We start from the raw sequence: 22,518 nt of genomic DNA, 5'->3' as shown, positions 1-22,518 counted from the left end.
CCTCCATTTCATGTGGGACGCTGCCACAGCGTGGCTGGACGAGCAATGCTAGGTCTGTGCCCCAGATCCAAACCCATCAACCCTGGATCACCAAAAAAGAGTGCACAAACTTAACCACTACGCGACCGGGCTGGTACCAAAGATGGCTTCTCCTTAACAACTATAATTGAGATATTAAAATTACTTTCCTTATAATTATTCAAAGCTAGAAAGAAAAGAAAAGCCAACTGACTGTAGAATAAGCCAAATAGGAAAGGCACAGCTGAAGTCAGTAACCATAGAACAAAGAGTTCTAAGACACTGATCTAACATTCGGATTTGGGAGAAATCATATTAGAGACCATTTGTTCCTGGACTGCCTTCCAAATGTATGCCTATTTCCATTGTGTAGAAGGCATAAGAATTATCATACTCTCTGTATTTATTTTAATTTCAAACATAACATCCTAGAACACTATTGGATTTTCCTATTTAATTAAGACCATTATCAAAGATTTTTTGTCTTTACAAAAACACAATATCACTGGAGTTTCAAATAAAAAATTCAGTCACGCCTTTAAAAAAAATTCAGTCATGTGGTAGAAAAATTGATTTCTAATTGATTTTATTTGGCTTTCAGTTAGTTTTTTCCATGAGATTATTTACGCCTTTCACATTAGAAATTCTGATATTAACTAACAGATTGGATACACCCTATCCAAACACCTTGTGCTACAAACAACAGTAAACACTCTGACTTGGTTAACATAACGAAAAGGTATTCCTGCAATTTGTGATTAGCGAATTATTCTAAAGGCTCTGTATTAGATGTTATAATTTCCATTATAGTGGTGGTTAAATCTAATATGCTAACATAAATAAAAGGGGTGCAAACTATCATACATACCACAAATATTAAAGCATAAGTAGTTTACACTGAATATTTTCAACAAGTTAAGATAGAACAGCTAAAAATGTACCATTTTTAGAACATAACATACTTGGTTGCTCCACTATTACGATATTTGGGTCAAGCATCTAGCACTTAGCAGATGGGAATACATATCAACAAGTTTCTGAGAGGGTTGCAAAATGTCTGTTTGCATCTCGGTTTTCTAAGTTCTTGTCCCCTGGTCAATTTTTCTGTGCTTCTTTTTTGTGCTCCCATTACACCTAGGACATAACTATTTTTCCTAAACTTTTTATCTGGAAATAAGGTCAAGCTCTTGCAAAAGTTGTTTGTAAGTGGGTCAGGCTAAATTGAAAATGAAAATGGAAAAACCTTAGGACTGAAAATATAGCAAATTTGGGAGACCTAAAAAAGAGGTCTGATTGTGGGTGATGATACAAAACTCTTCCTATTCTGTGACCATAGGGAGGCAAGACATATGAGTTTAAAATTCTCTTTGAGCTCTGTACTGGTAATTATGCCACTGTCACTAAGCTCCAAACCCATCATCTGATATCGGATCTGTTTTGTGATGCTGGGACAGGCACTCTACAAACCACATTTCCCTTCTTCCGGCTGTTGGGTTCACCAATAGCAGGTACTAAACGGAGTTTGGACGGTTGAAAGAGTGAAAAAGGAACTGATTCCTTATTTTCTACCAGCCTGCAGTTCTCAACTGTAGCGTCTGCAGTTGGTTCTTGTCTTCAGCGTCTTTTTGGCAGTCCCAGAACGAGCCTCTTCGTGGCTGCTCGGCGATACCAGAACTGGCTAAGCAGCTCTCCTTCCCCAGAGGCCTGAGCCCCAGCACTGCAAAGCCTCTTCTCCAAGCTTGTAGTCTCTGATAACCCCAATCTCTTCCCTTTGTTCCCACAGCCCCAGGAAGTAGCTGCTTCCTGAAGTCACTATCTCTGCATTACATCAATGTCTCCCTTTTGCTGAGTTCTCTAATTCCTAATTAACAATTTCCTTGTGCTATATTCTCTCTCTTTAAATATCTAGTATGGTTCCTGCTTTCCTGAGTGACACAAGCCTCACAATTAAAAATAAATAGACAAAATATTGTTAAAAATAATTTTCAAATTATGAAATATGCTTTAATAAAAGAGAACTTTTCTTGAAAAATATGTACACTCTACTTAATGCTACTATGCTTTGAAATTTTCCTATCAGATTATTAGCATTCAATTGTATTACAAAATAAAAGTCCAGGGTAAATTATTATCTGGAATTGGTATTTATCACTAATTCATTACCTCCAACATAGTTCTCTATCTCAGGATAGAGACGGGGTCTTTTATACACATCTTACCAATTGCTTTCACAGACAATAAGACCTGCTTTGCAGAACTGCATTTACTGTGACATTCAGGTTTCAAATGAACATTATGATGTACAAGACATACCCTGAAATTCTATGCCTCCAATTTCGATACGGATCATATAAACTTTCACAAAATGCCAACGCATGGATCACAAATTCTTCAATAGATGTCTGATCTGCCAATTCTTTCTCTTTTTTTTTGCTTTTTAACTGAGAATAAAGTTAAACATAAAATTACGTTTATTTAAAAATATTAAACTGTGTAACATCCTTACCTACATCACTAAAAGACTACATGTTTCATTCATCATCTAATAATAAATCATTTTCATTCAAATAAGCCTAAGTGCCATTTGAGTCTAAAGAGAGTCGGTTAATCATAAGGACTGGATAAAACCTCTCCAATTTTCAACGCTTCCCAGGAAGAGTTTCCAGTGGACAGCCACACATCTTTCCAAAGGAGAAGATGTTTCCAATAAGAGGGATATTTGATGAATAAACACATTGTGTCAGAAAACGGCACATTGTGTCATTTTAAAAAGTCATTCGTGACACACTTTAACTTTTAATTAAAATAACGAAATATATTAATAATTGCTTCTCTATTTTTAGATAATATGTATATAAGATGCCTGAAATATATAGTACCCAATGATAATTTTCTCCTCTGAACTATTACTTCCTATGAAAACATTTAACTTTACCATAATATTTAAAAGGAAAACCTAGTTATTCTCAGTAAAGCAACAAAAAGGAATACATTAATTCACACGTACTTGCTGAATATAGAGTGTTGTCATAGTGATGACATAATTAATGTATGAACACGTTCCAATTTCTTCCACATTAGACAGATTTCTGTAAGAAAAAAGAATATCCGTATATTTATTACATATGAATAGTGAGAAAAATGTATGTTCATGTATTCCAGTTGAATTTTGAAAACATTCTTCGTAAAGGAAATACAAATGACATTTATTAAAACTTAAAATCAACACGGTTACATAACTGCTTTCCCACTGAGAATGTGGAACACACCTCAAGGACCACTTAACTACTATAAAAAGAATGTTTAAGAAATACATGCTGCTTAGCATTTATTTATTATAGAAAAGTGGAAAATATCACAAAGCAGAAACAAAAGAAAAAAAATCACAAATATTCTTACAATCCAAACATTAGCAACTGCTTACATTTTGGATTATTTTCAGGTTTGTTTTTATCTTCCTATGCAGATTCTTAGTTTGCTTTTTTTAGATGTTGCTACCATTATAACACGTGTAGTTTTATAGTTTTCACTTTGCTTTTAGTTCCCTTTTTAGATCTAATGCATCCCTTTCTAGATCTGATACATCTTCTCAACTATGTTAAAAGGTCTTGATCGCAGAGCCAGCTTCTACACATACTACAGACATAATACCGTCTTGTTTAAAGTAGAGGGTCAATAAGCACGTGGTGTTTAATTAAAATATAGTCCTCATTTTTATAAGACTGAAGAATGACACATAAAATGTTAACATTTCCTCTATCTAACATCACCAGTCTTTTTCTTGGCATAATAAAACAAACTCTATTAATTTTATGAGACATTGTGACATTAAAAAATAGTTTCTATCTTAAAATCTAGCAGATGCTAAAAGAACAGGAAAAATTAACTAAGTTAACAGACTTTTTAATGTAAGAAGTCAGACTAGCATGACATCTTTGAGAAAAGAAAGTGTAAAGGAGAGGTAAAACTAAGACTCTGTGGAGGAATCAGGGAAGATGGCAGAGTAGGAAGCACCAGGAATCCATCTCCATACCTACAAAACAATTGCACTGGTAGAACTGGTCTGATGTAACTATTTCGGATCTCTCAGTCTAATGAAGGCTCCCAACTCTCAGGGGAAGACTAGGACAGTAAGTTGCAGTTAATGTTGGTTAATTTCAGTCTATTTCAGCCACTAGCATAGTAGCAATCACCCATCCCCCAACCCTAGCCACGGGGTAGGTAGCTGTGCACATGTTCCTAGAACAGCCTGCTAACAGCTTAACAGAACCAGAGTGGGCAAAAAGGACCCTGTCCTTGGAACATCAGGGATTTGCCCTCTGATCGCTGACTGCTGCTCCTGATCACAGAGGTGCAGAGAAAGAGGCAGGCAGCCATTGCTCTTGCCCCAGCCCCCACTGTTGCAAGCCCCTTCCCACCTGGCTGAAGTAACTTCCAGGGGACTTAACTGGCAACTGAGGAAACTACCTCAACATAATAAAAGCCATGTATTTTTGAAAAATCCACAGCAAACATCATGCTCAACGGTCAAAGACTGAAAGCTTCTCCTCTAAGAACAGGAATAAGGCAAGGATGGTTGCTTTTATTGCTTCTATTCAACAAAGTACTGAAAGTTGTAGCCAGAGCAGTTAGGCAAGAAAAAGAAACAAAAAACATCCAATTGGAAAGGAGGAAGTAAAATAATCTGTTTGCAGATGATATGATTTTATATGTAGAATAGTAAAGATTCCACACACACAAAATTATTAGAACCAATAAATGAATTCAGCAAAGTAGCAGGACACAAAGTCAACACACAAAAATCAGTTGCGTTCCTATATACAAACAATGAATAACCTGAAAAGGAAAGCATGAAAAACATTTCGCTTAGAATAGCATCACAAAGAACAAAATATTTAGGAATTAACTTAACCAAGGAAGTGAAAGACTGTACAATGAAAACTAAAAAACACTGCTGATTTAAAAAGACATAAATAAATGGAAACACATCATGTTCATAGATCAGAGAACTTATTATTGTTAAAAATGTCAATACTACCCACAGCAATCTATAGATTCAATGCAGTCTCTATCAAAATCTCATGATGTTTTTTGCAGAAATAGAAAAACCCATCCTAAAATTCATATGGAATCTAAAGGGACATCAAACAGCCAAAACAACCTTGACAAAGAACAAACTCACACTTCTTGATTTTATTTCTTAGCACAAAGTGACAATAATCCAAACAGTGTGGTACTGGCATACAGATAGACTTATACACCATTGGAACAGAATACACAGCCCAGAAATATCCTCACATATATGGTCAAATGATTTTTGACAAGGGTGCCAAGATCATTCAATGGGTAAACGATAGTCTTTTCAAAAAATGGTGCTGGGAAAATTGGATATCCATATGCAAAATTGGACCCTTACTTTACACCATATACAAAAATTAACTCAAAATGGATCAAAGACTTAAGAGCAAGCCCTAAAATAATAAAATCCTTAGAAGAAAACATATGACAAAAGCTTCATGACATTGGATTTGGTAATGACTTCTCAGATATGACACAAGAAGTACAGGCAACAAAAGAAAAAGTAGACAAAGTAGACTCGATAAAAATTAAAAATTTTGTGCATCAAAAGACACCATCAACAGAAGTAAAAAGGCAACTCACAGAATGGAAGAAAATATCTGCAAATCATATATCTGACAAGGGAGTAATATACAGAGAACTCCTAAAACTCAACATTAAAAAAAAATCAACCAATTCAAAAATGGGCGAAAGATTCAAATAGATATTTCTCCAAAGAAGATATATGAATGGACAATAACCTCATGACAAGATGCTCAACATCACTAACCATTAGGGAAATACAAAACAAAACTACAATGAGATAACACCTCATACCCATTAGGATGGCTACTATCAAAAAAAATTAAACAGCAAGTGTCGGCAAGAATGTGGAGAAACTGGAACTCTTGTATGTTGCTGATGGGAATGTAAAATCATGCAGCCAGTGCTATGGAAAATAGTATAAGAGTTCCTCAAAAAATTAAAAATAGAATTATCATATGATCCTGCAATTCCACTTCTGGATATATACCCAGAAGAACTGAAAGCAGGGTCTTGAAGAGATATCTGTATACTCATATTCATAACAGCATTATTCACAATAGCTAAAACATGGAAGCAACCCAAAGGTCCCTCAGTGGATAAACAGATAAGCAAAATATGATATATGCATACAATGGAATTTTTTTTTCTGCTTTATCTCCCCAAACCCCCCCTGTACACAGCTGTATATCTTAGTTGCATGTCCTTCTAGTTGTGGTATGTGGGACGCTGCCTCAACGTGGTCTGACGAGCAGTGCCATGTCCGTGCCCAGGATCCGAACCCTGGATCGCCACAGCAGAGCACGCAAACTTAACCACTCGGCCACAGAGCCGGCCCCATACAATGGAATATTATTTGGCCTTAAAAAGGAAGGATACTCTGCAATATTTTACAATATGGATGAACCTTGAGGACAGTATGCTAAGTTAAATAATTCAGTGTCCAAAAGACAAACACTATATGGTTCCACTTATATGTGGTAGTTAGAGTAGTCAAAATTACACAGACAGCAAGTAGAATGGTGGTTGACCGGAGCTGAGGGGATGGGAGAATGGGGAGTTACTGTTTAATGGATACAGAGTTTCAGTTCTACAAGATGAAGAGTTATGCAGATGGATAGAGGTGATAGTTGCATAACAATGTGTATGTATTTAACACCACTGAACCGCACAGTTAAAAATGGTTAGGATGATGGGGCCGGCCTGGTGGTATAGTGTTTAAGCTCAAGCAAAAAGAGGAAGATTGGCAACAGATGTTAGCTCAGGGCCAATATTCCTCACCAAAAAAAGAAAGGTTAGGATGGGAAATGTTATGTTATATGTCTTTTACCACATTAAAAAAAGTGAAAAAAAACAAGATAAAAGCAGAAAAAAAAATAAATACATGATTTAAAAAGTATATATGCCACAAGCATCTGATAGGGCAAAATAAGCTTCTGCAAGAGTTCTGTTTTCAATGATGGTGGACTAGGACCAATCTTCCTCTAAGGATAACTAGTAAAGATAGTTGTTAAAGTAGTAAAGATAATTTAAAAAAATCTTTTAAAAGTCTCTTTAAAGGCATCAGAGAACTAACAAGGTAGTAAAAAATTACAAAGCCAAGATGCTGAAAAAGTAAAGCTGTAAAGAGAAGGGACCTGTATTTAGATCCATTTCTCCCCTCATGACTTCCACCTATCCTGACAGAGGCAGCTGTAAAAAGGGGAAGGTGATGAGTCCTTCCGACAGTCCCACAGTGCTGAAAGAAGATAAAAACTGGAATTCAGAGCCCAAAGAGAATAGTTTCTAAGGCTTTGGTTTGAGATCCCAAAGGGCAACACTCAAGAAGTAAGAGTGAAAAGAAATGGATCAGGGGCTGGTCCAGTGGCACAGTGGTTAAGTGCGCATGTTCTGCTTCAGTGGCCTGGGGTTTGCTGGTTCAGATCCTGGGTGCAGACACGGCACCACTTGGCAAGCCATGCTGTGGTAGGTGTCCCATATAGAAAGTAGAGGAAGATGGGCATGAACGTTAGCTCAGGGCCAGCCTTCCTCAGCAAAAAGAGGAAGGCTGGTGGCAGATGTTAGCTCAGGGCTAATCTTTCTCAAAAAAAAAAAAAGGAATGGATCAGTATTCACAGAGACCAAAGACCAGATCATTCCTACTGTTGACTGTATTAGGAGGATCTTAGTGTTCTGAAAGCTAATGCAAATTATCTCTGAAGAAAGTATCCTCCCAGGCCTGAAATTATAATTTTTCAAAAACAATGCCTAACACTCAATGAAAATAACTATTCACTTCAGAAGACAAGTTTGAAAATCAAACTAAGCAATACAGAAAAGAATCAGAGAGCCTGCCCCGATGGCCCAGAGGTTAAAGTTTAGCGTGCTCCACTTCAGCAGCCCAGGTTCAGTTCCCGGGGACAGAAGCACACCCACTCGTCTGTCAGTAGCCGTGCTGTGGTGGCAGCTCACATAGAAGAACTAGAAGGACTTACAACTAGAATATACAACCGTGTACTGGGGCTTTGGGGAGGGGAAAAAAAAGAAAAGAAGAAGATTGGTGACAGATACTAGCTCAGGGTGAATCTTTCCCAGCAAGGGGAAAAAAAAGCAAATAAATATCTTGTTGTGATTTTAAAAAGATAAAAGAAACAGATCCACAAGTTGAGCAAAAACAATTAAAGACCCAAAATGAAAAAAGGAAAGAAAAAAAAAAAAGGAAAAAGTCAGACATAAAACAATAGAAATTTAATCAATTCCATTAATGTGAAGCTAAAAATTAGACAAAATTAATTCATAGTATTAAATGTCAGGATAATAGTTACCTTTGGAGCATGGTGAGGGGTAGCAATTAAGAGAGAGCATAGGACGGACTTCTGGGGTGACAATAATGTCCTATATCTTGACCAGTGTGGTGATGACACAGTGTATTTTATAATTTATTAAGCCATACATTTACAATCTGATCACTTTATGCATGTTATACTTTAATAAAAAACAGTGTCACACCAAGGATAAGGCAGTAGAAGCAGTATGTGCTGAACGTAGACAACAAGAGGATACACTGTAGTAAACTGAAAGACAATAATAAAACTGATGAAAAGTCTGCTTTTTTAGTATCACCAAGTGCCAGTAATTAAAAATATTCCTTTCTGGAAAAGTATCTTTTTTTTTTTAAAGAACTGTTTTATTTTTTATTTTATTTTTTTTAAGATTTTATTTTTCCTTTTTTTCCACAAAGCCCCCCAGTATATAGTTGTGTAGTTTTAGTTGTGGGTCCTTCTAGTTGTGGCATGTGGGATGCCACCTCAGCATGGCCTGAAGAGCGGTGCCATGTCTGTGCCCAGGATTCAAACCAACAAAACCCTGGGCCACCAAAGCAGAGCGCATGAACTTAACCACTCGGTCACGGGGCCAGCCCCATGAAAAATATCTTTTGTTGGTCTAAGTTCTAAAACAACTGAAGCAGTTGATTTTTGAAAATATAATCTTCAGATAGCAGATCTTTATTACTTATCTTTTCATAAACTTTGTATTCTACATGAAAGTTAGTTAAGAGAACTCCCAGTTATATCATTAGCCCCTGACAACCACGGATCCAGTTATACAAATCCATTTTGAGAGTAAACTTGTAGCGGTTCGGAATTGCTCATATTTATTTCAGGCACAGTTCGTGTCCTCAACCCCTGTGGTACTTTATATTCCTACAATATTAAAAAAATTTGAATAAACAATGATAGCTCAATGATTACAAAAACAAAGAAACAGAACTTGAGTTTCTTGAATTCTATCATGATATGACTTGGAGTCTTTGTGTTTAAAGTTTAAAACAATGCTGTCTGCTTGATAATATGAATTTTAGTTCATGAATGAAATACATTTGTCTTATTTCATGCCTATAACCAGAAATAATTTTTACAATACAGAAGAAAGGGATGTTAAAAAATAAGCTGCTCCAGGTGCTAAATACACCACATGGGAAAATAATTTTTTTAACTAATTAAATAAAAACTCAGTATGGAAATAACCAAAGATAACTGCATAGTGTGAAGTAGGAAGGAAAAAGGCAGACTAAATTTCCTCCATGATGTAAATAAACCTCAATGGACACTTTGGGAAATTATTTATCCACCATTCACACCAATATTCATTTGTGTTTTTCCCATCAAGTACTACAGAGTCTAAAGTAAAAATGAGAGGAAAATAACTTTAACTGAATGTTCTCTGTGTGTCAGGTCCTAACATGGCTGCTCTTATACATTAAATTGTCTCTTTTAAAACTTGTAACAGCTATCTGCAGAAAGTAAGATAATCCTCAGCTGACAGATAAAAATGTAACTTTCTAAACTAGTTGAAAAGTGATAAGTAATTTGCTCAAGATCAAAGAAGTATTTAATGACAAGATTAGGATTCAAATTTGAGCCTTTTTGCTTGGTTTTCAGATTGGGGACCAGGGATATGAGGAAATTTTAAAACCTAGCCAAAAGAAAGGAGAGAGAGATAAGAAGATAACACTGGTTCAAATTAAAAGGCAAAGCAATGGTAAATTTTATGTTATGTATATCTTACCACAATAAAAATTTTTTTAAATAAACCAAGGCAAAATAACAGACACGCCCCTCCAGATCTGCACCATCTAATATGGTAGCACACTAGCTTCGACTGGCTAGCCCAAATTGGGACACGTGGTAAAGTATAAAACACACATCAGATTTTTAAGGCTTAGTACCAAAAAAAGAACTTAAAAACCTCACCACTAACTTTTTCTATTTATTGCATGAAATTATATTTTGGATGTATTAGGATAAATAAAATATATTATTAAAGATAATTTTACCTGTTTCTTTTCCTTTTTTTTATGAGGATACTAGAAAATTTTAAATTATACATGTAACTCACAGTGTATTTCTATTGCACATACTATCAACACTCTGTAAGCTCTATATAGAGAGGAACTGTATGTATTTTTTCCCCCTGTAACCAGAGCACTAAATACAGTATACACATGTAGCACATATCTAACTTATTTATTAAATATGTTTATTTATTGAATAACTTAGTGAATGAACTAGAAAAGACTTAAAAAAGGTATTATGGCTAATAAGTTCATGAAAAGATGATCAACATCATTAGCCATGAAAATTAGTTGCAAATCAAAATCGCAATGAGATAACGGTTCATCTCACTAAGAGGCTATAACAAAAAGACAGTAAGTTTTGGTGAGGATGTACAGAAAATTAAACCCTCATACACTGCCGGGTGGGACTGTAAATGGTACAGTTACTTTGGAAAACAATCTGGCAGTTTCTTAAGAGGTTACCCACATGACCTAGCAATTGCATTTCTAGGTATATACCCAAGAGAAAAGAAAATATATGTCCACACAAAAACTTATAAATAAACTCATACAGCTCAACAACAAAACAACCAACAATCCAATTAGAAAATGGACAAAAGATCTGAACAGAGATTTCTCCAAAGAAGATATACAGATGGCCAACAGGCATATGAAAAGATGCTCAACATCATTAGTTATCAGGCAAACGCAAATCAAAACTACAATGAGGTATCACCTCACTCCGGTCAGAATGGCTATAATTAACAAGATAGGAAACAACAAATGTTGGAGAGGGTGTGGAGAGAAGGGAACCCTTGTTCACTGCTGGTGGCAGTGCAAACTGGTGGAGCCACTATGGAAAGCAGTTTGGAGTATCCTCAGAAAATTAAGGATAGATCTACCATATGATCCAGCTATTCCACTGCTGGGTATTTATCCAAAGAACTTGAAAACACAAAGGCATAAAGATACTTGCACCCCTATGTTCATTGTGGCATTATACACAATAGCCAAGACATGGAAGCAACCTAGGTGCCCATCAAGGGACGAATGGATAAAGAAGATGTGGTATTTATACACGATGGACTACTACTCTGCCATAAGAAATGATGAAATCTGGCCATTTGTGACAACATGGATGGACCTTGAGGGTATTATGCTGAGTGAAATAAGTCAGAGGGAGAAAGTCAAATACCATATGATCTCACTCATAAGCAGAAGATAAAAACGACAAAAAAAAAAAAAACACATAGCATTGGAGACTGGACTGGTGGTTACCATTGGGGGAGGGGGGAGGGCAAAAGGGGTGATTAGGCTCACATGCGAGGGGATGCACTATAATTAGTGTTCGGGTGGTGAACATGATGTAATGTATACAGAATCTGAAATATGATGTATATCCGAAAAAAATAAAAATTAAAAAACAAAAACGAAAACAAAAAACATGGTATATCCATACAATGGAATATTATTTAGCCATAAAAAGGAATAAAGTATTAATACATTCTACAACATAGATGAACCTGGAAAACATTAAGTAAAGTGAAAGGAGCAAGTCACAAAGGACCACATGAGTGTATGATTTCATTTCTATGAAATTTCCAAAATAGAAAGTAGACTGGAGGTTGCCAGGGGTTGGGGGTAGGGTCAATGAGGACTGACTGCTAATCAGTACAGGGTTTCTTTATGTGGTGATGAAAATGTTCTAAAATTAACTGTAGTAATCATTGCATGATTCTTCAAATTTATTAAAAATCATTGAATGATATACTTTAAATGGGTACATTGTATGTTATGTGAATTATTTAAAAATATAGTTAAATTGATTAGTCAGAGGTTATTTGGTTTCATTAGAGTACTTCAAAGGGCAGGATTTTTATATATTTAACAAGGAAATACCTTACATATAACTTAAGCATTCCTCATAGCTATGCTTCTCAAATGCATAGGGAGGGGAGTAATACGGTGCAGATTACATGAAAATGTCAAATACATGTTTATAGTGATACAATGTAATCCATGAACTGGCAAAACATTAAAACTGTCACTTTTGATAGACTATGGCTCCAGCCCTGTCTATATTTCTACAAAACTATTTCTCTCTTTTTTAAAACCCTTAACTTTAGATTTTCATAAAAAATAAATGTGACTTCCAGTTTCCAGTCCAACAATGTAAAGAGCTTGGGAATCATCATTTCCATCCTTACAAGTGAAAACCTGAACAAACCAAAAATCAGTAACTCTTCTTAGAGTCATCAGAAACCACAGAGAAAGGAATAGGTAAAGGCAAAATGCAATCTTTTATTTTTCTTATTCTAATTAGATCTAACATAAGAGTTTGTTCAAAACAATAATAGTAACAATATTTTGGGTGATTATAGCTTATGGATAAGCGAAGCGAATGACAGCAATATTATAAGGGATGGGATGGAACCTAAAACTTCTAGAAGATAATGTAGGCAAAAATCAACTGACTTTGGGTTTGCTGATGGCTTTTTAGATACAAAACCAAAAGCGTGCTCCATGAAAGAAAAAAATTGAAAAGTTGGACTTCTAAAATTAAAAACTTCTGCTCTGCAAAAGTCACGGTAAGAGAATGAAAAGACAAGCCACAAACTACAAGAAAATATTTGCAAAACACATAACTGATACAGGAATTGCATCTCAAAATATTCAAAGATCTCTTTGAACTCAACAATAAGAAAACAACCCAATTAACAAATGGCAAAGAATCTAGATACTTCCCCAAAGAACATATCAATGGCAAATAACCATATGAAAGGATAATGAACACCATATGTCATTATGGAACTGCAAATTAAAATGAGATAGTACTACACATCTATTAGAATGACTAAAATCTAAAGCAATGACCTCACCAGATACCAGTGAGGAACTCTCATTCACTACTGGTGGGAATGCAAAATGGTACGGCCAACTTTGGAAGACAATTTGGCACTTTCTGACACAGGCTTACCATATGATCCAGCAATTATGCTCCTAGGTGTTTACCCAAATAAGTTGAAAACTTATGCCCACATAAAAATCTGCACACAAATGTTTATAGCAGCCATATTGACAACTGCCAAAAGCTGGAAGTAACCAAGATGTCCTTAATTGGGTGAACGAATAAACAAACTGTAGTACACCCACAAATTGAGTATTATTATTCAGTGATAAAAAGAAATGCACTATCAAGCCACAAAAAGATGTGGAAGAACCTTAAAAGTATATTGCCAAGTGAAAGAAGTCAGTCTGAAAACAGTACATACTGTGCGATTTCACATCTATGAGATTCTAGAAAAAGCAAAATTATAGACATAATAAAAAAATCAGTGGTTGCCAGAGGTTGGGGCATGAGGTGGGAGAAATGAACAGATAGAGCACAGGGTATTTTTAGGGTGGGGAAGCTATTCTGTAGGATGCTGTAATGGTTGATACACGACAGTATGCATTTGTCAAAACCCAAAGAACTGTCCAACACAAACAGTGCACTCTACTGTACACTATGGACTTTAGCTACCATATCAACACTAGTTCATCAGTTCTAACAAATGAACCACCCTAACGAAAGATGTTAATGGGGGAAATGTGGAGGGACGAGAAGGAACATGTGGGAACTATACTTTTTCCAAAATTCTTACGTAAAACCAAACTGCCATAAAACATAAAATGTGTTAAAATTTTTGAAAAGGAACTTAAAAAAAAAAAAGTAAAGTCCCTGGAAATAGAAACATGTTCTGTGATTGGTAGCTATTGAACATTAAATTTATCATCAGAGATTATCTCCTACTTAAAAAAAAGTGTTGAACATTCCAGTGCTTCCCTCTATTGTTGAGCTAAATATATTGGACTTAAAACAATTACTTGTCTATATAATTTCTGATTTCAGTAAAATTGTACTAGGTAGTTAACAGAAGAAAATCTACCAAATCAACCATTATAGAGGAAAACTCATGTCTTACCACCTCAGTAAACCCTTTTCCTTCAACTCTTATAATCCTTATATTATTGTTCTAAATTTTAAGGTTGAGAAAGAGCATAAAATCAGAAATGTGACTAAGGTTCTGGGAGAGCCCAAAATGTGGAGAAACGTTTTAGCAATTATTGCTCAATCCTTCCAAGATTCCTGCAATCAAATGCAAAGAGAAAGTAAGTGAAAGGTAAATGAGTATATTAAGTCCCTATTTGTCTACTAATTAATTATAAAAGTATTTGTAAAACGAACAGTATGTATTATGGGAATGGCTTCCAGAAAGAAGATAGATTTTACGAGACACACGATGCCCCTAACCGAATGGTTCTTATGTAGATAAATGTGAAATTTGTGAAAAATCAAAATGCATGAGCTCTTTGGAATCTTAACTTCCGTAAGTAAGGCTCAAGCTCTGTATCTCTATTAAGCTTCCCAGTTGATACTGATGCACACCAAAATTTAAGTACCACAGATGTAATCATCTATAAACTTGGAAAATATAAGCTGTAGAATAATTATACTTTCTTTGGTAAAATTATAAAATGAAAGATCAGAAAAATACATTTCACAAATGATAAAGCACAGTAGTAAAAATGTACATACGTTTACAGGTGAGAACCATACAGAAAATACCAGTGCAATAAATTCTTGGTTAGGTAAAAACTCCTGACAACCAAAAGAATAAAATATCTAGGAATAAACTTAACCAAAGAGGTGAAAGACCTATACACTGAAAACTATAAGACATTGAGAGAAACTGAAGAAGACATAAAGAAATGGAAAGATTCTACACTCACGTGTTGGAAAAAAAAACATAGTTAAAGTGTCCATACTACCTAAAACAATATACAGATTCAATGCAATCCCAATCAGAATCCCAATGACATTCTTCAAGGAAATAGAACAAAGAATCCTAAAATTCATATGGGGCAACAAAAGACCTCGAACAGCCAAAACAATCCTGAGAAAAAAGAACAAAGCCAGAGGCATCAGAATCCCTACCTTCAAAATATACTACAAAGCTATAATAATCAAAACAGCATGGTACCGGCACAAAAACAGACACACAGATCAAAGGAACAGAATTGAAAGCCCAGAAATAAAACCACACACCTGTGGACAGTTAATCTTTGACAAAGAAGCTAAGAACATACAATGGAGAAAGGAAAGTCTCTTAATAAACAGTGTTGGGAAAACTGGACAGCCACATGCAAAAGAATGAAAGCAGACCAATAGCTTGCACCCTACATGAAAATTAACTCAAAATGGATCAAAGACTTGAATGTAAGACCTGAAACCATACACTCCTAGAAGAAAATATAGGCACTACGCTATTTGACATTGGGCTTAGCAGCATTTTTTTGAATACCAAGTCTACCTGGGCAAGGCAAAACTGAAGAAAAAATTAACAACTGGGACTTCATCAGACTAAAGAGCTTCTGCAAGGCAAAGGAAGCCAGGAACAGAATGAAAAGACAACCCACCAAATGGGAGAAATATTTGCAAATTACATATCAAACAAGCGGTTAATCTCAAAAATATATAAAGAATTCACACGAGTCAACAACAAAAAAACCAAACAACCCAATCAAAAAATGGGCAGAGGATATAAACAGACATTTTTCCAAAGAAGACATACAGACAGCCAATGGGCACATGAAAAGATGTTCCACATCACTAATCATCAGGGAAATGCAAATCAAAACTACAATGAGCTATCACCTTACACCGTCAGAATGGCTGTAATCACCAAGACAAAAAACAACAAATGTTGGAGAGGATGTGGAAAAAAGGGAACCTTCACACACTGCTGGTGGGACTGTAAACTGGTGCAGCCACTATGGAAAACAGTATGGAGATTTCTCAAAAAATTAAAAATAGAAATACCATATGACACACCTATCCCACTACTGGGTATTTATCTAAAGAACTTGAAATCAACAATTCAAAGAGACTTATGCACCCCTATGTTCACTGCAGCACTATTCACAATAGCCATGAAATAGAAGCAACCCAAGTGCTCACTGACTGATGACGGGATAAAGATGTGGTATATATAATGGACTACTACTCAGCCATAATAGAAGACAAAATCGTCCCATTTGCAACAACATGGATGGTCCTTGAGGGTATGATGTTAAGCGAAATAAGCCAGACAGAGAAAGACAAATATTAAATGATTTCACTCACATGTGGAAGATAAACAAATACACAGATAAAGAGAACAGATTAGTGGTTACTAGAGGGGAAGGGGCTTGCGTGTGGGTGAAAGGAGTAAAGGGGTACATACGTAGTGACAGACGAAAATTAGACTACTGGTGGTGAGCACAATGAAGTCCATATAGAAATTGATACACAATAATGTATACCCCAAATTATACAATGTTATAAACTATTATGACCTCAACGAAATAACCGAAAAACAAAAAAACAAAAAACAACAAAAAACTCCTGTCATTGTCTTTACTCTAAAACAATTTTTTTTCCTTATCTTGGCCGAATCTCTCTATAACTATATATAGTAACTAAAAGGCTTTCCAATATAATGATAAATCACAAGCCTATTGCAAAAGGCACACTCATTCTTTAAAGCTTCATAAGAACAACAAACACCATTAATAATCAATAAATGCATTATTGTTTTGGTAATAATTTTCTAAAACAGATAACTAGTTTAATTTGTAACAGATACCTGCAAAGAATAATGAAGAACTTGACAAGCAAAATTGACAAGGCTTGTTGTTGTTCTTCTAACCCATCTGCCATTTTCTGAACACACTGCAGAAGCTGGATCCTCAGAACCTGCAGAATATTATCAGGAAGCAGCGATATTCCTGGAGGCACATCATCTACCCTACAATACAAAGGGAACAAAATAAGAAGGGTGTTTAAATACAGGAAGAAAATCGTTGGCACTTTAAAGAAATTGCATTTTCAGCTCAAATCCTAAAGAAGCTCTTTTATTCCAGATACTTTGTGCCTTCTGCTCTGCAAGGCACCATCAGATTATTAGTGACATTTTAGAAGATTATTAGAGCAGAGTGCTTAGTCTACTTCAGAGGAGGCTTACTGAAGAGAGAGAGAGAGGCTATTTATCGTCAACTGTGTCATTTTTAAAGAAAATATTTAGAATATAAATTAGTTCACTTTCTACTTAGAAATACAATATATACATGTGTGTATACCATTTCTAAAAGAAATAACTAGCAAATAAAAATGGTCTATAACTAGTTTAATATCCGTCAACTGCTTTACTAAATAAACTATATTCACCTACCTATAGGCTCCCTAAACCATGTGATCGGAAGGGGGAGAAGACAACCAGCAAAAGGAAAGGAGAAAGATAAAGAGGTGAATGTAGAGCCGCAAGCACGAGTATCACTAGAAGATTTTTTTAAAGGAATATATCAATATTTTGTGACAACTGGTTTCTCTGTAAGAAGACTACATGGTTCTTTTTTTTTTGGTGAGGAACATTGGCCCTGAGCTAACATCTGTGTCAAAGTTCCTCTGTTTTCTATGTGGGATGCGGCCCAGCATGGCTTGATGAGTGGTGTGTAGCTTTGTGCCCAGGATCCAAATCTGCCAAACCCCAGGGTGCCAAAGCAGAGGGCGCAAACTTAATGACTACGCCACAGGGCCGTCCCCAGCTACATGGTTCTTTAAGGGCAAAAGCCAACACCAGCAGTGACTGGCTCTTCTTGTATGTCTCTCACAATAAAAACCCCCGAGATTCAAAGTTAGAAGAGCTTCATGGTAAGTTCCATCTCTGTAACAAGAAGCACTTCACTGATTCTCTGAAATTCCCTAACCTATAAAATTGTAATATCATCCGCCCTATTTCACAGGGCTCAGAAGCAAGAAAGTCGATGTGCATTTTCATCACTGAAATGCGTAAAGAACTCTAAAATGTGATATGTTTTAAACATACTATCACTAAAGCCTAAAGTCTCTTCATAAGCCACTATATATTCATTTCCCTTATCTTTATTAAGAAAAATGCCCAAATCACAGAGGAACACCCTGAAGAGCTCCTATGATTAAATGACAATTATACTTTATAATACTCTCTTCTTCAGATAATATGAAGTATTATTGCTATTTTTACACTGACTAAAAGGCTGTTTCACTCACTGTGGATGGAAAAATTTGAAGCATGAGTAGTCACATAAATACATATGATAAATATTATGAGACTCTTTCTGAACCACCCTTCAACATAAATTGAGTGTTTTATAAAATAAACACCTGGTTTTAATTAAATTACACAGACAATGAAGCACAAAGCACATTACCAAGACTGCCAAATTCTATAGCCATGTTACAAAAATACATATTTCATTTTAGTGTGGGCATCATTTCACTTGCAGCTTTGGATTCTTTCATTCTCTCTTATTTACAGATGGTACCAGAAAAATTCTCATTTTTATATATAATTTTTTTCCTGCTGAAGAGCTAAAAAGAGGTGATTAGAAAAAACAGAGTAACTCAAAATAGACTTAAATACAACTGATTTTCAAGACTAAGCTAAAACTATTCCCCTTACTTTTCCAAAAACATAAGGCAACAAGAAAGAAAACAGTAGCTTTCCCAATATTAAATGCTAGTTACTTAAAGGAGTAGTTCCTTTTGTCCTCAGTTGTCCCATTCTCTATTTGCACTTCTTTTTTTTGCTGGCAAAGATTTGCCCTGAGCTAACAACTGTTGCCAATCTTCCTCTCTTTTTTCCCTCCCCAAAGCCCCAGTACTTAGTTATATATTCTAATTGTAAGTCCTTCTAGTTCTTCTATGTGAGCCGCCACCACAGCACGGCTACTGACAGATGAGTGGTGTGGTTCTGCGCCCAGGAACTGAACCCAGGCTGCCAAAGCAAAGTGCACCAAACCTTAACCATTAGGCCACCAGGGCTGGCCCTATTTAAAAATGATTTTGATTTTACTAGACAGAAAAAAAATCAGCTTCTAAAAATGAAATCTACATTTTTTTCTTTTTGTTAATTCTCATTATAAAACTGGGACTTGGTTAGGACATGATGTACAGACAAAGTTGAAATTTTTGGCCATGTTCCTAATGTGATGAGGATTTAAGAATTTAGAAGCATTTTCCCACCTCTAGGACTTTTACCACCCAAAATTCTCAGCTCATTTTGCTGAAATTCCCCAAACTCCAGAAATCCATCCCACTCCTCTGTTTGGGTATTGAATGTCTACTGTAAACAGCTGTCAACTGTTGTCTCCCTCGAACAAAGGAAGAAGTCTAGCCTAAATTGCAAGGCTTTAAATTTTGGTAAAAGCAATTCTTGTTATGAATTCTCTAACTTGGAAATTCTATACAGTCAGTTTACTCTAAATGAGGATAATTTGACTTTCTTATGTTTAAGGTGTCTAGACTAGTTTTATACAGCTTGCACACAGCATTCACGTGAAAAATTTAAAGTTTTCTACTACTAAAATCTAAATTCATGGTTCAGTTTTCTGACAAAGATATGAAATACAATTTGAAATAAACCAACTAAATCACAATAAAGAACTGCTCTTTCATTCATTCTTCATTTTACTTTAAATATAGTGGCAATATAAGTCTACAAATGTTTTCAGAAATGACCTCCCAAGAAAGGAGTTATTTACAAGGTGCGGATGATAACAAGTGCATCTTAGGAAATCCCAAGCATTCAAAGGCCCAAATCCTGACTCCATAAAACCCTTAGGCTCAAGACTTAAAGTGAGCCATAAATTATTAAAATAAAGCACTTCTAAGCACAAACTACGAAAATTTACTCTTTTATGAGTAGAAATCAATAATCCGTGGTAATCTTATTTTGAGGTCAAGATTTAATACTGATTTTCAACCTTTATAAATCTGTTACAAATAATCTAATGAGGAAGTACTCTGAAACATATTTATAAATAACAAAGCACTAGTGCTTTCTGAGCATAACCACATCCTTTTGTAAATTCAATACCTTCTTCCAAAGCTCTAATGATTTTTTCCCTGAATTATTACATTACCTCTTAAACTGGGCTTCTTGCCTTCAGTCTCAACCCCTTCCAATGCAACCTCTACAATGTCACACCAAAGTGACTTAAAACACAAACTTGATCGTGACACCCTTACGCAGAAAATTTTTCAGTAAAGCCTTGTATCTTGCTTAAGAAATATCAAAGCCCATCAGCATGCATGGCATTTCCTGATCTGGCTCCTATTTCATTCTCCAGATCTAACTCACCTGCGCCTATCCTCCGACTGCCTACCTCCAGCCGGAACGGCAGACAGTCCTCCTCGAAGATTTTTAACTCTCCAGATACTCTTTCTCATCATCAACCACCACCCATTTCTTCTCGCCCCTCTCGACACACCTCTCTAAATAGAGTTGATTTTGCGGCTAAAAGCGTCTCCTCATTTCTCCAGCTTTTTATCCCAGCCAACCTAACCTCTCTCACCTAAGAACTACTAGGTCTTCAAGATGGCTCAAAATACAGTAAAAATTTATCTGGGAAGTGGGCCTGGGAGAACTCTGAGAGTGGGAAATGGTGGTGGGCAGAGGAATGGGAGAAAAGGTTTGTACTTTCACTTGTACTTTTCCATGAGATTTGAATTTTTCCCTCATTTTATGATTTTCAAATCTAATTTTTAAAACTCTGAATACTTCACCTCCTCCAAGATGTTTTCTAAGACCCTACTCTAAGGCCAGGAATAGAATTAAGTTTCAATTTGCATCCCTGTAGTATAACAAAGAAATTTTAGGCAAATGAAGTGATTCACGATGGGCCCTTAAATACTTTCAAGAGAGGGACTGGCCGCATCTGACAGACCCATCCCCCAACTTTCTGGGAGGGGAGAGGAGCTGGAGACTGAGTTCAATCACATGGTCAATGAAGTAATTAGACCCAGTAAAACTCTGGACACCCAAAGCTCAAAGAGCTTCCTTACTTGAACACATTGATATTCAGGGAGGGCAACACATCCTGACTCCATAAAGAGAGCCTGGAAGTCTTCCAGGCCCTGTCCTACATGTATGCCATATAATAAAACCATAATCATGAGTATAGCATTTTCAGTGAGTTTTACAAGACACTCTAGCAAATTATTGAACCTGAAGGAGTGGTGAGAACTCCCAAATTAATAGCCAGTTGGTCAGAAGTGTGGGTGGCTCCCAAGACTTGCAAATGGTGTCTGAAGTGAGGGCAATCCTGTGGAGGACTTTGCCCTTAACTTGTGAGATCTGGCACTAACTTTGTGTAGTGTCAAAATTGAAGCAAATTGCAAGACATCCAGTTGCCAGTGCCTCACCAAAGCAAAGAGGCTTCTAGAAGCCAAGTCTAGTATCAGCAAGAAAGAGTGATCAATTAGCAATGTCTGCCATGAGAGCAGGGTCACACAGGAGTATCATGTGTGTCACACAACTGCCATCCTTGTAATATGCCATCAGTGACATCTTTGGCCAAAAATTAGCAAACTTACCCAAGGGTAAGAAATTAAGTGTTTCTACATACCTGGTAGGCAGCTTTTCAAAGTCAACATCTAAGAACTGTTCATAGCTAGAAACAAAATTGTCCAACCACAGCTTCAGGTAATCTGGATCTTTCTGAAATAAGAAAACCATTATAATATTAAGTATACCTGTCAAAAAAAAAATGCTTTCACACCTATTAAGCAGATATGAATTGGTAAATCTAAAGAAGCAACAATGTGAAATCTCTAATTGATATTCAGAAAGACATATATGTTGTTTTAAAATGTGTATTAAGTAAAGTGTGCCCTTAAATGGCTTCCTATATCACTCACACAAAGAGCTACAGTTTTAACAATGTCCTATAAGATTCTAAACAATCTGCCTTTCCCTATCTCTGTGATGTTATCTACTCTTACCCTGTACTACACTGGCTTCTGGCTGCTACTGGGACATGCCAGCCATGCTCCCACCTTAAGGCCTCTGCAATGGCTGTTTTCTCTACCCAGAACATTCTTCCCCCAGATAGCTGGCTATCTCCCTCACCTTCTTCAAGTTATTCTTTAAATGATATATTCTCAATGAAGCATAATTTTACCACCCTATCTTAAAACTGCAAACCTTACAAACTGTTACCTTACTCAATTTGGTTGCCTC

General features: G+C 36.0%; 1 protein-coding gene across 12 annotated transcripts in view; it reads right to left on the bottom strand.

The window, feature by feature from the left end:
• The window catches only part of NBEAL1 (neurobeachin like 1), a 203,456-nt gene that overhangs the window by 108,691 nt on the left and 72,247 nt on the right, over window positions 1–22,518 (bottom strand). For all 12 annotated transcript variants that reach the window (XR_011428354.1, XM_023622418.2, XM_023622419.2 and 9 more), the window contains 4 exons: window positions 21,905–21,996; window positions 17,104–17,265; window positions 3,026–3,107; window positions 2,332–2,459 (listed from right to left, as the gene is read on the bottom strand). Coding sequence is in view for 11 of the 12 variants with exons in the window: in XM_023622418.2 (XP_023478186.1) it covers window positions 2,332–2,459; window positions 3,026–3,107; window positions 17,104–17,265; window positions 21,905–21,996 (464 nt within the window). In the remaining variant the exon portion in view is untranslated. The remainder of the gene's footprint in view (window positions 1–2,331; window positions 2,460–3,025; window positions 3,108–17,103; window positions 17,266–21,904; window positions 21,997–22,518) is intronic.

The sequence above is a fragment of the Equus caballus genome, chromosome 18 (assembly GCF_041296265.1).
Source record: "Equus caballus isolate H_3958 breed thoroughbred chromosome 18, TB-T2T, whole genome shotgun sequence".
NCBI lineage: Eukaryota > Metazoa > Chordata > Mammalia > Perissodactyla > Equidae > Equus > Equus caballus.
Note: the sequence above shows the minus strand (reverse complement) of the source record. Positions and strands in the feature narration are given on the sequence as shown.